General features: G+C 44.8%; 2 protein-coding genes across 4 annotated transcripts in view; one reads left to right on the forward strand and one right to left on the reverse strand.

The window, feature by feature from the left end:
• On the reverse strand, positions 1-9,875 carry LOC140455344 (zinc finger and BTB domain-containing protein 12-like). Its single transcript, XM_072550126.1, is given in 3 exon segments — positions 1-2,463; positions 9,799-9,824; positions 9,826-9,875. Coding segments are annotated over 3 exon segments (1,170 nt in total). The 3' UTR covers positions 1-1,369.
• Positions 9,607-17,519, forward strand: part of LOC140455342 (histone-lysine N-methyltransferase EHMT2-like) — a 91,180-nt gene continuing 83,267 nt past the window's right edge. For all 3 annotated transcript variants that reach the window (XM_072550121.1, XM_072550124.1, XM_072550122.1), the window contains exons 1-2: positions 9,607-9,670; positions 15,842-15,926. In XM_072550121.1, coding sequence (XP_072406222.1) covers positions 9,650-9,670; positions 15,842-15,926 — 106 coding nt within the window. In that variant the 5' untranslated portion in view covers positions 9,607-9,649. The remainder of the gene's footprint in view (positions 9,671-15,841; positions 15,927-17,519) is intronic.

Consider the following 17,519-nt stretch of genomic DNA (forward strand, 5'->3'; position numbering starts at 1 on the left):
TTACAACAATTAAAAAAATGTAATTTAACAAAGTACCAACTCAACAATCAATTGTTAATTAATATACAGATATACGGATTAAATTCACACCCATAAGTAGCTCCCACTGTAACAGGCATATTAAGAAGAACTTCTAAACTTTGAAACACTATTCTACATTTAAGGACAATCATTGTAGGAGCTCATGCCAACTTTTGCGTGAGGTGTTAAGCCAAAACCACATCACTCCACTCTGTTGGACCGTTAGGATAAAGAGCAGGGGACCTATCCTCAGTGTCCTGGGCAAAAATATATAAGCGTCAGTAAACATCCCATTATGAGACATAGATGGTCCATTCATTCTCACGTGATGCACAGAATTGTCTGCTGCTTTTCCACATTTCAACATTGGCTATAAAGCTCTTTGGCATATTCTAAGATTGTGGAAGGAGGTAGAAAGGAAAGCTTTTCGCTGATCTTCTGCTTTCTACGCATGAGAACAACTTGAGAGTAGCCCCTACAGTGAGGGAGAGCCCAATACCAGATTCAGAGTGACAGAAGCCCCAATAGGAGACCACAGAGTGAGGGAGGCCCCAGTGGGTGACTACAGATTAAGGGAGCCTGCACAGTGATGAAGACCCTGACACAAAGTGAGAGATAGTCCAATAGGGAACCACACAGTGAGAGAGAAACCAATGGAAACCACACAGCAAGTGCGAAACCAATGGGAATCTGCAGAGAGTCCTTGACACCAGACCCAGTGAGGGAGAACCTAACAGCATGAGCAAGGGAGATCCCGACAGCATGAGCAAGGGAGATCCCAACAGCAGTAAACAGTGATGGGACTGCACAGAGCAGGGGAGGTCCCGATGGGACAATGCAGAGCGAAGGAGACCCTGATGAGACTGTGCAGAGTGAGGGAGACCCTGATGAAACTGTGTAGAGTGAAGCAGATTCTGATGAGACTGTGCAGTGAGGGTGACCCTGATGGGATTGTGCAGAACGTGGGAGACCCTGATGAGACTGTGCAGAACGTGGGAGACCCTGATGAGACTGTGCAGAACGAGGGAAACTCTGATGAGACTGTGCAGAGCGAGGGAGACCCTGATGGAACTGTGTGGAGTCAAGCAGATTCTGATGAGACTATGCAGAGCGAGGGAGACCCTGATGGGGTTGTGCAGAACGAGGGAGACCCTGATGAGACTGTGCAGAGCAAGGGAGACCCTGATGAGACTATGCAGAGCAAGGGAGACCCTGATGGAACTGTGCAGAGTGAAGCAGATTCTGATGGAACTGCGCAGAGCAAGGGAGACCCTTATGGGTCTGTGCACAGCAAGGGTGGTTCAGAGTGAGGGAGACCTGACAGGTCTGTACAGAGTTAAGGGTCCCTCTACACCGGCTCCGCGTAGGTGCTGGCCGTGCCAAGTAGGGCCAACCTACAGTTGTCAGCTGTAGTTTTGCTGTGCTGCTCTTTGAGATGTCGGCGGAGGGCGGGCTTGTGGGCGAAGCTCATGTGGCAGTAGTGGCAACAGTGAGGCCTGGCACCGCTGTGCAGGTTCATGTGGTCCTTGAGCGATCGGTTCTGGGTGAAGGTGCGGCCGCAGACGGTGCAGAGGTAGGGCTTGATGCCGGTGTGCACGTGGATGTGGCGGGCCAGGTTGACCCGCTGGTGGAACACCTTGCCGCATCTGGGGCACATGAAGAGCTTGTGGGCCTTCATGTGGGCCACCAGGTGCTCCGGGTGCTGGAAGGCCTGCGCGCACACGCTGCAGTGAATGGGCCGAGGGCAGGCCGGGCGGCCCAGGGGGGGCCCGCTCTCCTTGGCCGCCGAGCTGTCCTCATCGGAGGAGGAGCCCCTGCCACCGACCAGCACCGAGCCGTCCTCCTCCTCCTCCTCGGCAGCCTCGGAGAGCTCGGGGTGGGCCCCCTGCCGGGGGTCGCTGGGTTGGCTTCGAGAAGGTTCCGCCGCCGCCGCCGGGCCGTCCACCTCGGTGACCACGTAAACGTCATCGTCGTCGGTTGTCTCTGACGCCTCCTGGGCCCGAGCGCGAGGCCCAACGGTCACCCTGTCGTCCTCGAGCTTGATCCGGGGGTCGATGCACGTGGAGAGTGCGCGCCGGCACTCCTCCACCACGTGGTCCATCTGCAGGTAGCTGGCCGCCGTCAGGTAGCCGAGCACCTCCCCGCAGGGCACGTCGAGCGAGCCCGTGTAGCATGAGAGCAGCAGGCGGGAGAGCATCTCGGCGCCCTCGCTCAGCGCCACGCGCACCTCGGGCGACGGCTGCAGCAGGAACTGGTCGCGCAGGAACGGCGAGCACGCGGCCAGCACCACACGGTGGCCCGCGAACCGCAGCTGGCCTGTCACCACGGTCACGTCGCAGAAACGTTCCTCCACGCGGAGTTGGTTCATCCGGCTCAGGGTCGTCGACTCGTGGTGGAGGAACTGGAACTGAAGGACCTCTCTCGGCGCCATGGCCTCTCGAACTGTTCGAAATGGAGAGAGAGAGACAGATACACAAAAACAAAATGTCAAAGCCCCTCGTGAAACTGCGCCTGAGAAATAACCACCAAGGGGGACACGGAAACAAAAAAACAATTCCGCCCAACCGGGTCGGTGTCACGTGTAATGCGCCAATGGAGTCTACCCACATCTTTCCAGCTGCTTTTAGACTTCTGAAAGGACCTCGCAGCGGTAACTTTGTATTCCTCATTCTGTTCAATCACCCTGGGATCTTTGTGTCTCTGTACTGTTATGATCCGCTGTACTGCACCTGAAACAAAACTTTTCACTGTACTTGGGTACATGTGACAATTAAAAAAAAATCAAATCGTCCAAACCTCCACGCTTGGACAACTGTCAGTGTGGAGTTTGCACATTCTCTGCCTGTCTGTTGGTTTCCTCCCACAGTCCAAAGATGTTCCCGTTAAGTGAATTAGCTATGCTGTGTCCAGGGATGTGCAGGCTAAGCAGAATAGCCATGAGAAATGCAGGATTGTGGGCTTCAGAGGGTTGGTGAGGACTCAATGGATCGAATGGCCTGCTTCCACACTTTCGTGATTCTATGATAAACCCATCATTGTTACCTTTCAATCCCTTCTTCCTCTTGTGCTCACTAACTTCCTCTTCTGTGCAATGTGCAGCATTAGTTTCAATCTGTGTCTGTGGGAGTGAGTTTCACATCCTTCAGGAAAAAGACATTTCTCCTGAATTTCTTATTGGATCTTTAGTTATAGAACCAAGAATGCAGGACAGAAGAGTCCTATCTGCCAATCAAGTAGGGTAGCACAGTGGCTAGCACTGCTGCCCCACAGTGCTAGGGACCTGGGTTAAATTCTAGCCTCAGGTGACTGTCTGTGTGGAGTTTGCATATTTTCCCTGTGTCTGCATGGGTTTCCTCTGGGTGCTCTAGTTTTATTTCACAGTCCAAAGATGTGCAGGTTAGGTGAATTGACCATGCTAAATTGCCCATAGTGTTTGAGAATGTATTGGTCAGGTGCATTAGTCATGGGAAATGTAGAGTGGTAGGGGAATTGGTCTGAGTGGGATACATTACAGAAGTTCGGTATAGACATGTTGGGCCAAATTGCCTGTTTCCACACTGTAGGGATTCTATGACAAAATGTCTGTAAATCTATACTAGTTCCACTTTCCAGCACTTGGTCCATATCCTTGAATGTTATAGCATTTTATGTGCTCACTCAAGTTTTTTTTTGAAGGTTGTGAGATTTCCCACTTCAACTACCTCCCAGGCAGTGCACTCCAGATTCTCACCACACCTGGGTGAAAACTATTTTCCTCAAATCCCTTCTAATCCTCTTGCTTCCCATCTTAGAATGTTGCCCCTTATTCAAACAAGGGGGAAATAGCTGTTTTCTATCTAACCTGTCCATGCCCTCACAATCTGATATACCTCAATCAGGTTGCCTCTCAGTCTTTTCTATTCTAAAGTAAGCAACTTCACTTACCCAGCTTCTCTTCATAGTAAATATGCCCCATCCCAGGTAACATCCTGATGAATCTCCTCTACACCCCCTAAAGTGTGGTGACCAGAAGTGCACACAAATGTCTAGGTGTGTCCTAACCAAAGTCCTGTACATCTCCAACATAACCTCCCTGTTCTTGTAATCTCTGCTACAACTCATAAAGGCAAGTGTCCTGTGTGCCTTCATAACTACCCAAATAACCTGGCCTACAACCTACAGAGATCTGTGGACAAACACCTCAAGATTTCTCTGTTCCTCCTGTCCTTCCATTCATTGAGTACTCCCTTGTTACTTCTTCCAAATTGCATCACCTCACATTCTTAAGAGTTAAAATCCATCTGCCCAACTCATCTATTGCCTCCTGTAATCTAAGACTTCCCTCCTCACTGGCAATCACCTGGCCAATCTTTGTGTTATCTGTAAACTGATTTATCATACACCCACATTCTCATCTATACAATTTATCTATGTCACAAACAATAATGGACCCAGCAACATTCCTGTGGTACAGTACTGCAAAACAACTTCGAGTCATACACCACCCTGTGTCTCCTACCACCAAGCTAACTTTGGATCCAGCTTGCCAAGTTACCCAGGATCTTTAACATTTTCAGTTTCCCATGCCGGACCTTTTTTGAAGATTTATGGTCTTTGCCAAAAGATTAAACATGCTCTCAGAATCCACACTGTCAAAATTTTCCTACTTGTAAACATATTAGGCCACCTCTCTGCCACATTTTTCAGGAAAAATAAAGAGGACTGTGCCAGCCTGTCAATTCTTTCTGATTATCCTTATGAATCAACTCTGCACACTTTTCACTGTCTGTAAATCCTATTTGTAATATGTCGACCTCTAAATGTGGTCTAGCCAACATCTGAAGTGGGTTTTGTGTAGCTTTTCTACTTTGCAATCCTGTTCAACCAGATACAAAGCCTAGTGTTTATTTTGCTTTTTTTTAAAAATGGTTTTGCTAAAAAGTAGTTCAATCTGTAATGACTGATGTATTTATATTCCATGATTTGTTTGTCCCTCTAACCTACCTGGATTTGCACACAGTAAGTGCCCTTCCTATCTTCTACAAAATGCATTATTTTATATTTACATATTCAGCATCATTTGTCAAATATTTGACCCTTCTGTAAATTTACTAACATCTTGCTCAAATTGATTGCTTTCCTTCGCAGTGAAACAATGAAACTAACAGCAGGAATCTATATAGTTCCCAGCACCTGCTCCACCACTTAGTACAAGCATGGATTACCTTGGGCTTCAAATCCCCTTCTTCACAACTCCTCACAACCCTTTGATTCCTGTGTGATCAAACCAGCTGTCCATTTCAGCCTTAAATATACTCAATGATGGGGTATCCATATTCATCTCGGGTCAAGTAATTCATGACTCACAACCTCTAGCAAAGCAATTCTCCTAATCTTGATTCTAGACTAATGACTTCTTATTTGAAACACTGCCCTTTGTTCTAGATTCCCCATCCAGGGGCAAACAACCATTCAGTATCAATCTTGTAAAGGCCACTTTAAAATGCTGTATGTTTGATTGAGATCATCCCTGAGTCTTCTAAACACCAGAGAATATAGGTCAACCTGCACATCCCAGGGAGAAATCTCATGAATCTTTTCTGTACCAAATCCAAGTATGTCCTCTCTTAAAAATGGAGACCAAAATTGGACACAAGATGTGGTCCGTTGAAAGCTCTGTACAGCTGCAGCTGGACTTCTTTTATTCTTGTCTTCCCAGCTCCCTTGCAATAAAGGCCAAACTATCCCTCCTCACAATTTGGTATTGTCATGTGGAAACGTAATGTTGTGGCTCAAAGAGGGGCAGGACGAGATGTTAAATATTCCAACATACAAGGTGCTCAGGAAAGGGAAGAATAAAAAAGGCAAGAAGTGGCGATACGAGTTAAAAAGTGCAGGAGAAAAAAAGGGTATCCCAGAGAGATCAAAGACAACCGATTTGGCTTGAGCCAAGAGAACAGAAAAGGAGCAATTCAATTGCTTTGTGTAGCCCACAGGCTGTTAGCATAGGCCCACCCAGTGGGAAGGCTGCAGAGGAAAGGAAATTTGCAAGGAATTTACAAAGCCACACAAGAATCATGGAGTTGTCACAATGTGGGGCTGTAGACCTGTAGAACGTAAAGGGCACAACAGGGAAAGTGTTTTGAGAAGGTATAAAGAACTTCTCCTCAAGATGGTGCCAGAGGACTGCAGAACTGCAAATGTCAGATTCTTGTTCAAAACAAAGGTGTGAAGTTTAGGCCAGTCAGTTTAACTTTGGTGAGGAAGCATCTGGAGAAAAAAAGAACTCAGGACAAAACTAATAGCCATTTGGGCAAATGCAGATTTAATTAAGGAATGCCAACACAGATTTGTTAAGGGAATATGCTATTTTACGAACTTGCTGGAAATTTTTAATGAGGTGGCAGAAAGGATTGATGGAAGTAATGCTATAGATATGATGTGCACGGACATACAATAGTTTGACACAGTGCCACACTACATACTTGTGAGCAAAGTTATGGTTGATAGAATAAAAAGACAATGTTATCATGGATTTCAAATTGTCTGAGTGACAGGATGCAAAAAATACTTGTGAATGGGTACTTTTGAGTTGGAAGGAGTGTAGCTCCCCAGAGATCAGTGCTGGTAGCCTTGCTCTTTAAGACATATTTTAATGATCTAGACCTTGCTGCACAGGGCACAATTACAAACTTTGCAGATCACACAAAACTTGGAAGCGTTTTGAATGTAAACAAGTTGGTGGTATGGACAGACAAGTGGCAGATTAATTTCAGTGTAGATATCCCTGAGGTAATTGAGTTTGGTAGAAAGCATACAGACAGGCAATATAAAATAAAGAGTGAACAGGAGCAGAGGGAATTTGATGTACCTGTGAATAAGACATGTGAGTAAGAGAGGGGGAACAGCATTGTTGATAAAGCACACTATATCCTAGGCATTATTAATTGGAGCATGGACGCCAAGAGTGGGTTGTGCTAAATTTGTGAAAGACAGTGCTTCAGCTGCTATTAGAGTATTGAATCCAGTTTTTGGAAATACAAGAAAGCATTGAAGTACAGAAAAGATTAGCAAGAATAGGTCCAAGTATGAGGAACCTCAGTTATTTGGATTGATTGGAGAAGTTGAGACTGTTTTTCTTGCAGAAGAGAGGAGATTTGACAGCAGTATTCAAATTATGAGGAATTTGGACAACATAGATAAAAGATTGTTCCCATTGCTCATTGAGAAGGTCCAGAGTTAAGGAAGTTGAAAAAAGAAACAACAGAGGTACATCTTCATGTAGCAAGCAGTAAATATCGCATGCATGTGCTGCCTGAGAATGCCTGGAGGCAGTTTCAATCAAGGCATTCAAGAGGGAGTTAGGTTGAAAAAGGAAGTGAGTGCAGAGGTACGAGAAGTGGCTCTGGATGTGTGTATTAAGACCATTGATATAGGAACAAGGGTAGGTCCCTCAAGCCTGCTCCAATATTCTGACATTCCTAAATGTTTACTTTGCTGTATTTTCCCTATAATCATAGATTACTCTAACGATCAGGAATGTATTTACCTAAACCTTAATTTTCCACAAGGACTCTACTCTCATAGCTATCTATAGCAAGAAATTACAAAGACACTTCTTCATTGTCTTAAAATTGGTACTGTTTTATTCTGAGACTTTGCTTTCTATCCTGGATTCTCCCATGATAGGAAACATCCTCTCAGCATTTATCCTGTCAAGTCCCTTAAGCATCCTATATACTTCAATGCTATCACCTCTCATTCTTCTAAACACCTTTGAGTAGAGTCCCAGCCTCTTAAGCCCTTGCACAGAGGACAATACCAGAGATAATCCTCCTGAATCTTCTCTGCCTCTGCTTGATACCTTTGTTTAAATAAAAGGGACAAAAATATCACAGTAAACTAGATATGGTCTCACGAGTACCTTGTACAGTTACAGTAAGATGTCCCAACTCTCATACTGCAACCCCCTTGAAATAAATCACATCCTGACTTCCATAACACACAAAAAAACTGAAATAGTTACAAAAACTCAGCAGGTGTAGCAGCTTGTTCTCGACAGTTCTGAAGGGTTATTGAACCTGAAACGTTAACTTTGCTTTCTCTCCACAGATGCTGCAAAACCTGAGGTTTTCCTATATTTCTGTTTTTGTTTCTGATACTCAGCATCCGTAGTTCTTGGGTTTTCCAAGATTTCATGAGCATTCCCAATTACCTGTATGCTACCTTTCTGTTTTCATTTAGAAACCTGTTCTGTGTACGAATACGACAGGTCAAAAGAGCTCCTTCTATAGGCTAGTAACTTCTAGTAACCATTTTCTGATATAACCAACCATGGGCTGAGCATAACAAATGCTGGAGATCTGTGAAGTGCCTAGTCTGAAGATCAGGTGTTATTCCTTCAGTTTGCACTATGATTGACTCTAGCGTGCCAAGGACAGACAAGTGGGCATGCAAGCAGGCCACTATGTTAAAATGACTGGCTGCAGGCCAGACAGGGTTGTGCTTGCACACAAACTGAAGGCATTCTGCAAAGCTGTCAGCCAGACTGTTCATACTGTAGAAACCAAACACAGACTGAGTGACCCCTTTGCAGAATACCTCCAGCCTCATCTTCAGACTAGGCACTTTACAGCCTTCTGGATTTAATACTGTACTGAGTTCAACACCTTCAAATTGTGAACCAACCCCCCCCCCCCCCCCCCCCCCCCCCCCAATTCCTTGCATTTTTATTAGCTTCACTTGTTACATTCTCTGTCACAATGTTTTCTCTCCCCTTGCCCAACACCAGTGGGACTGTTTGTTCTTTCAAGTCTGGCAGTTAGAGATACCATTGTTCTGCATTCTCACATTCCCAGCACTTAATCTGAACTATCAACATTCTTTCTCCCTCAGCGTTCTACACTCTCCACCCACCCCTCCCCAACTATAACATAAATACTATCCCTTCCCCATTTCATTTCAGTTCTGATGAAGAATCATAGATATGTACAGCATGGAAACAGACCCTTCTGTCCAACTCATCCATGCTGTCCAGATATCCTAAATTAATCTAGTCCCATTTGAATTGAATTGAATTTATTGTCATATGCACAGAGGCACAGTGAAGAGCTTTGTCTTGCGAGCATTTGCCAGCACTTGACCCATATCCCTCTAAACCCTTCCTAATTTTAAATGCTGTAATTGTACCAGCCTCCACTACTTTCTCTGGCAGCTCACTTCATACACACACCGTCCTCTGTGTGGAAAACGTTGCCCCTTAGGTCCCTTTTATATCTTTCTAATTCTAATTCTAGTCTCCCCAACCCCAGGAAAAGTCCTCGTCTCTTTATCCTATCCGTGCCCCTCATGATTTTATAAACCTCTACATCAAAAAGTCATCTGGACTCGAAACGTTAGCTTGCGCTATTTCTCTCCCTCCACGGATTCTGTCGAATTCTCTGTGATCTCCAGCTTTTGTTGTTCTCAGAATGGTTTCCAGCATCTGCAGTGATTTGCTCCGACGTGCTTTGAGCACTTCCCACTCCCTCGTTGAAGAAGCACTGGCCCTTTAAAGGCTGGTCCTGCCCCTTCATCTGGTCAGGCCCCGCCCCCGTGCAGGTTAGGTCCCGCCCCCTCCGCTGCGCAATGACGTCACGGGCCGGGAGCCATGGCTTCCCTGGATGCTGAGGTGAGACAGCCGCTGAGGGAAGGGAATTCCTCTTTCCGATTTAAAAAATCGCCGCGACCCCCCACTTAACGCCGGGGACGCTTAGGCTGCTCTTCGCCCAACCCCGCTCAAATCCCATCCCGGCTTACATCTAAAACCGAGGCTTTTTCCTTTTCCCCTCCCCCGCTCTTTGCTGCTCCGTCGGCTCCGAGTCCACAGCGGCCATGGGTCTGAGGCGCTTTGTGAGGCGGAGAGGGGGAAGGAGACTGCTGATTGACAGCTGGGACCAGGGAACCTGGGCAACGCATGTGCTCCCCCTTGCGTTGGATTGAGTGGAATGCGTTATGCGCGATCCAGGGCTGAGGTTTGCGGGCGATCGATCGCGTCACCCCGTAACCTGTGTTGCGTATTGGCTATGTGTTGTGGGCTAGCTACGGAATGCATTACACAGGGTTAGGGTTGGCCTGCGATAATTGATGGTAGAACCCTGCGTCCTGTTTAATATATGTATCCCCGCCCCTTGGAGTGTTTGGACATGCGCTGCACAGAGGTTGGGGTGGAGAGAAAGGTGCGAACCCTGTAATCTGTGTAATGCAGTGACCTCCCGTTGTTGGCGGCTGGGAGGTATGCATTATACAGGCTTCGGCTGGGCCTTGATGGTCTGTATGATTGGTTTCCGATCCCCATATCCTGCAGAGTAAATAAACTGCTACTTGTTAACGTTGCAGAATGTCCGTTATCCAAGGTCCGGGGTGCGAATCTGGCCGACTCTATGGGTAGACATGCTGCCTTGTTGCTGTGCAATTTTTTTTTTCTCGGCAGGGTTTATTTGATTAATTTGCCAACCTGGGATTCTGTCCAGTTACTTTCTCTTCAGCTCAATAAAAGTGCCATTTTTATGTTGTAGATGGTGTATTATCATTTTTGTAGCGATGTTAAAATGCTCGAAAATTTGCCATATTTACTTGTCCGGATAATGCATACCTCTTTTCAGTTCTCTTTATCAACCTTGAAGATCGTTCAGAGGAAATGCTGCATTTTAATCTACCTTTCAATTATATATTGGGTCAAATGGTTAAGTTAAATACAAAGTTATGTGGGCAGATAGCCTTTTTCTGAGCGGCTGAAGGAAGGTGCGAGGGGAGTAGGTCAGACTTAGCACTGTTGATTGGCAAAGGTAGCAAGATTTGGTGTCAGAGGAGAACTGACAGAAGGCCATCCCAGCTGTAATGCATTCTCATGCCAAACAGACTGCTTCCTACATGTGTCAAGTTGGAGATTTGAGCCCAGTGTGGAATGAACACGTTCAATAGGTGATACGTGTCATGTTATCAGAGTACTTAACTAATTTTCAGCACAGAAGGTGTTTCTGTAAGGAGATGTGTTTCCGCCAATCATTCTTTTCAGACAATAAGTTGCAGGGCCCTTTCCCACTGATGCCCCCTTGGTGAAAAAGTACACTTCTAATCCCCTCTTACCTTTCTATTTATTTGTTTAGAAGCATAGTGTTTGGTTGTTGATTTCTCTGAAGGAAATGGATCCTTCCTATCCATACTGTCTATGCTCTTCATCATAGTTTACACTTCAATCAAATTTCCACTCAACCTCCTTTGTCCCAGAGAAAACACTTTCCACCAACATTCCCACTAAACTGTACAACTGCTCTGATGTGTAAACACATCGATTGGTATGCTAATGCCGTTTCCAATGTTAACTTTCGGTTTCAAAGTCTTGCACAAAAATAAACAGAATTAGAATGTAGCCGCCACACTGTCTGACCTTTCCTCATTGCTAAACTTTGTCACTCCCAGCAACTTCTGTGAACTTCCTCTGTGCCATCTTTAGTGCTCTCAAAGGCTTTTTGGAAATACAGATAATTTACATTGCTACAACACCACCATCTACTTTGCTACCTCCTCAAAAAGCACAATAATGTTGGTCAAGCAAGATCTTTGCTTTTGGAATCAATGCTGACATATCATTACTTTCCAATTCATTGTCACATTACATTAGCTATTTATTAGTCCTCTGGTGCACCCTTTTTCCTAATTAATTTTTTTTAAAGTGCAAAATTCCTTCTTCCCCAGCTTAATCCTTGACCAAGCGAGGAACTGATTTTAAAAAAAAGTGTTTTCCAACTTAGAGACCTGTCCTACCACTGTCTTTCTGTTCCTCTACACTTCTCAGTATCCTGACATCTATTGTGTATTCCTTCATCTTTTATTTCCCAAATGTGTTGCTTAGCTGTAGATTGTATTCTGCATGCCAAGTTCTGGTGCTGATGCTGGAAGTGTAAGGTGTTGCAAAGACCAAATCAGCTCCCAAGCAGATCATCTGAAGGCTTTTGCCAATGTTGTTAAGCAGTGGGATGAAGGACTTGTGTTGATTACTAGGTTACATGGTTACTAGGTGACAAATTGGTGCAGCTTATATTGAAGGGCAATTTGACAAATTGTTTCCAAAATTGGTTTTCTGGCAGGAAGCAGAGGGTGGTGATTGAAGGCTGTTTTGTAACTGAAAGCCTGTGTCCGGAAACTTACCATAGGGTTCGGTGCTCACTCCCTTGCTGTTTGTTTTGATGATCTATTGAGCTAGACATGAATGGAAGACATATGAACAGTAAGTCCGCATTTTACGCAAAAAAATGGATTTGGGAAATAGCCAGGAGGAAATCCATGGACTACATGATTACAGGTGGGCTAAATTTAATCCTGAAAGGCATGAAGTAATGCATTTTGAGAGTACTAACAAATAAGGACGTTCACATTGGATGGTAGGAGCCTGGGAAGTACAGAAGATCAGAAGGACCTTGGTGTGCATGTCCATAATCCATAAACATAGCAGTGTAGGCCGATTAAAGTGGTATTGAATACAAGAGCAAGGAGGTTATGATGGAACTGTTTGTAATGTTTGTTCGTCCACAGCTTTTTTTTCAGTTTTTAGTTCTGTTGTCACACCAAGGGAAGGATGTTACTGCCCTAGAGAGGGTGCAGGAAGTTGCTTGGATTGTGTGATTCAGCTATGAAGAGATAAGCTGGGCTTGTTTTCCTTTAAAGCAGCAAAATAGTCAAAACGTATAGTGCTGGAAAAACACAGGTCAGACATCATCCAAGGAGCAGGAGAGGCAACGTTTTGGGCATTAGCCCTTCATCAGGAATGATGAAGGCTAATTCCCAATGAAGGGCTAATGCCCAAAATGTCGACTCTCCTGCTCCTCAGATGGTGCCTCACCTGCTGTGATTTTTTTCAGTGCCACGGTTTTCGACTCTGACTCTCCAGCATCTGCAGTCCTCAAATTCTCCTAAGGCAGAGAAAGCTGAGAAGGAATTTGATTGAGGTAAACAAAGTTATGAGAGACATGCGGTAGATGGAGAGAAATGTTGCCCCTTTTGAGGGGCTAAAAACCAAGGGGCAATAAACGCAAGACATTTAAAGGGAATTTGAGGAAATCCTTCTTTACTCACAGGATTGTGGGTATCTGGAACTCGCTGCTTAAAAGTACAGTAGAGGCAAGACGCGTTAAGACATTTTAGAAGTACTTATATGAATACTAGAAATGCCATAACACACAAGTCCGCAGGTAATATGTTCAAAAATGGGATTAGAGTAGATGGATATTTGATTACTAGCACTGACATCGTGAGCCAAAGGGCCTTCTTTCCATGCTGCAAAACTTTAATTCTATATCCAGCCAGATGGCGTTGGTTAAGTGAAACCAAATCTGCCAGAATCCTTGTTGACTCAATCAAAACTAATCATCCTTTCAAAGGCTTCTGTTGGGTCACCCTCTAGCATATCCTTTCCTGACCTGTACCCACACAATTCTGTTTCCATCTTTTAATAATCTCTGCCTTTTCTCCAGTACTTACTACACTCTTTTTATGATAAAGTACCAGAACTGCATATTGTACTCTTTAGTGTGGTGTAGCTGAAAATGTGTTGCTGGAAAAGCACAGCAGGTCAGGCAGCATCCAAGGAACAGGAGAATCGACGTTTCGGGCATCAGCCCTTCTTCAGGAATATTGCCCGAAACATCGATTTTGCTGCTTCTCTGATGCTGCCTGAACTGCTGTGCTTTTCCAGCATCACTAATCCAGAATCTTCTTAAGTGTGGTGTAACCAGGGTTCGATACTTGTTTAGCATAACTTATCTTTTCATTTCAGAACTAGGGGCCATACATATAAGACAGTTACTAATACATCCAGAAGTCAAATGACACAGGTTATAATCCAACCAGGTTTATTCAAAACCACAAGCTTTTGGAGCATTTCTCCTTCATCAGGAAACTGATGAAAGAGCAGCGCTTCACAAGCTTGTGATTTTAAATCAGCCTGTTGTTGATAACCTGGTGTTGTATGACTTCTGACTTTGTCTACCCCAGTCCAAAACCAGCACCTATGCATTTAAAAATTCCAATTGTGAATTCAGGAAGCAGGTTTTTTGAGCAGTGTGTGGTAGAATGTGGGACTCACCACCCTGGAGAGCAATCGAGAGCTATCGTAACTGCCTTTTAAGGGAAAACTGGATGACTGCATGAAGAAGGAAAAGAAGGATGTGTTACTATACGGAAGTCGAATCCCTCTGTTTAATTAAACCAAACACCCAAAAAAGCTGGCCTTGCCTTGTAATCTGTTAAAATATGAATGACAGAGAACTCCTAAATTCTGCTATTTAAATAAAAATAGCAATTTATCATCTTAACGCTTTTAGTGAACACTAAACAACAACTATTCACAAATTCAAGCCCCCCACTTTTCTTAATTACTTACTATCTGACCCTACTTTGTAAAACAAAGTATGCTGTTCCAATTACACACTTATTAAACATTACAGTAACTTAATCTTAAGACCACACAGTCTCTGATTTTCTGCTGCCTTCAGTCTTCTGGCTGCTGATCTCCCTGGGTCTAATTTTTTTTTACTGTGAGTAGGTTTGACATGCAAAGGCACCTTTGATGGAGAGTGTTTTCTAATTTCTTTGAAAGCAGGATGTTAGATGGGCAGTTAGCTCTCCTGCTTTGGTCAATGGCAGTTGTTGGACTACTGGTGCTGGAAAAGCACAGCAGTTCAGGCAGTATCCAAGGAGCAGTAAAATCGACGTTTCGGGCAAAAGCCCTTCATCAGGAATATTGCCCGAAACGTCGGTTTTGCTGCTTCTCGGATGCTGCCTGAACTGCTGTGCTTTTCCAGCACCACTAATCCAGAATCTGGTTTCCAGCATCTGCAGTCATTGTTTTTACCAATGGCAGCTGCTATCTGACCAATTTTCTAAATACCCGCATGTTTAATGCCCCCCATGACACATTAAATTCCTATAAATTGATTGATTTCCAGGTGTCAAGATAATAAATTCAAACTCGATTGGGTTTTAGTATCCTGGCCATAATTTAAACTGAGTAGTTAAATTCAAATTGTTGTCAAAACAGCAACCAAAACTCAAGTCTCCATTTAACAGCCATTTGCTGCATGTATTTATTTTGGAACAGCTCGTCTCCCAGCCTTTCCTTGATTCTGCACTTTTAAGTTTACTTCAAAATTCAGAAAATAATTTTGTATTTTAAAACGAATGTACGTGCTTTCGACTTTGTAAAAGATGCAGTGATAGGATGGGTTGAAGAGGGTCATGTGGAGCCTCAGCTAGATGGACTGATTGATCTGTTCCTGTGCTGTAAATACCCCTTTTGTTACAATCCCACAATTGAGAAATCAATTGAAAGCAACGCTTTTTTATTGTCAGTGAAGCTAATGGTCGAGCACCTGCTGCTCCTCAGCTTGTGTTGTAAACTTTTCACTGTGTTTGATGGTCCAGGACAGGCCTTAGCTCAAAACAGAAGGCGCTGTTTCTCCTTGACGGTATGGTGAGTCGGATCAACAGTTTTGATCGCTTCCCTCTCCGTACTGTTCCTCGCCTTGTGCCTCAATCTCAGCCCTCTGTGACACTCTTCCGATGGAAAGCAGGGAAGTGTGGAATGCAAAAAGATGGAGGTTTCTTTTTGGGGCGAAAATAAAAAAGCCTCGGAGAAAGAGAGGGTTGGCGTTCTTCTCAAGTGCCAACTCCTCAACCCCATAGGACGCTTCCTGTTTTGCTGTGAGACGTGGTGATAGGGATCTGTCGGAATGTTGAGGTAGGACCTTCGAATCGATATAGTTCTCTTGGAACATCCTGAGTTGTTTTGCTTTCCTTTTCACAGGTGGTGGCTAACAGCCCGGTTGAAGCTGCAGTAGAACCAGAGCTCCTGGTACTGGACACAAGCCCCAGCTGTGAACTCGTCCAAGGTAAGATTACAGATTCAAAACGAACTGTTGTTCTGTCAGCAAAGGGCACAGCAATACGGCGTCGAGTGCAGAGAGAGGGAGGACACAATAATTTGCTTCTGGGGGTCCTCATGGTGAGTAGGGTTGCTGGCCAGTACAGTGGTAAGGAGAGAACTCCTTTGAGTGGTGTCTTGGGACCTTTTGTTCTCTTCCTAGTCAGGTCAAAGGGCTGAGAGATAGATAGCGGATGTGATTTAATATGGGAAAATGAAAAGTCAGCGAGATTGGATGGAAGCCGGGTGACTCTGCATGCGGCGGCAACCTATCTAATGTCAAGTAGCAGGAGAGCGACCTAGGTTTGGGTCATGCTGTTGATGTGGTTTCTTCAGTCAGTAGCTGTGCCTTTTCAGATAAGGTTGGGATGACAGGCCTTGGGGACAGGGATCTGAGGTAGGAGTGAGGTCTAAGGAACGTGGGGAGAGTAGTGAGTGGTGCTCTGGTCAGTCTGAGGAGAGAATGAAGGTCGGAGGTCTGTGGAAGGGATGAGGTGTAGTGAGAAATGAAGTGGGGAGATTCAAAGACAGGAGCAAGGGACTGCTAAACAGCAGAAGCAACATGTGAAAGGCAACTAAGTGAACCTACAACAAATGGAATCAGATCTGAAATCTCCAGTCCTGCCATATCTCGTTAAGAATTGTAGCAGACAGTTAAATGACTTTCAGGATGAGGAAGTTCCACAAATGTCCCCATCTTAGAATCATAGGATCCTGACAGTGTGGAAGCATGCTATTCAGCCCACCGAGTCCCGACCCACCTAAAGAGTATCCCACCCAGACCCTACTCTATCCCTGTAACCCCACAATTCCCATGGCTGATCCCTAGCCTGCACATTCTTGGACACAGCAATTTGCATGGCCAGTCCACCTAACCTACACATCTCTGGACTATGGCAGGAAACCAGAGCACCCGGAGGAAACCCACACAGACACCGGGAGAATGTGCAAACTCCACACAGGCAGTTGCCCGAAGTTGGAATCGAACCCGGATCCCTGGCACTGTGCAGCATTGGTGCGAATTGCTGAACCGCCATGCTGCCTATGTGTTCAGTGTTGGGAAAGTGCATCAGTGCAAAAGATTAAGCTGAAGCATTTGCACTCATCTTCAGCCAGAAGTTCAAACTGGCTGCTCCATCTCCTCCTCATCTAATTATAATTGCTGCATTATCAGTGCCCAGGCCTGAGCTCTGGAACTGCCCTCCTAACCCATTCAAATTTCCTTTCTCCTTGTCTTTTATTCTTAAGCCTGAATCATTTACCAAGCTTTTTGTCATCTTGTATTTTGTGATCATTTTTGTTATCTTTATTTTATATATTGTTGAAAAGCTGTGGAACCATCTTTCTGTCACTCATGAATAGACAAGCATACACATAAACTGAGATGTATACTATGGAAAGGTTGGGAAGGATTGAACAGACCTGTTGTCCAGGACAGAAAGGGAAGAATGACCTGATGGAGGGCTTTAAAACTATGGAAATGTTCATCTGGGTAGATTTGGGAAGATAGTTTCCACGTACGGAGAAGACGAAAACTAGGAGCCATAAGTGTAAGCTAGTC

Source organism: Chiloscyllium punctatum, chromosome 30, assembly GCF_047496795.1.
Source record: "Chiloscyllium punctatum isolate Juve2018m chromosome 30, sChiPun1.3, whole genome shotgun sequence".
Taxonomy (NCBI): Eukaryota; Metazoa; Chordata; class Chondrichthyes; order Orectolobiformes; family Hemiscylliidae; genus Chiloscyllium; species Chiloscyllium punctatum.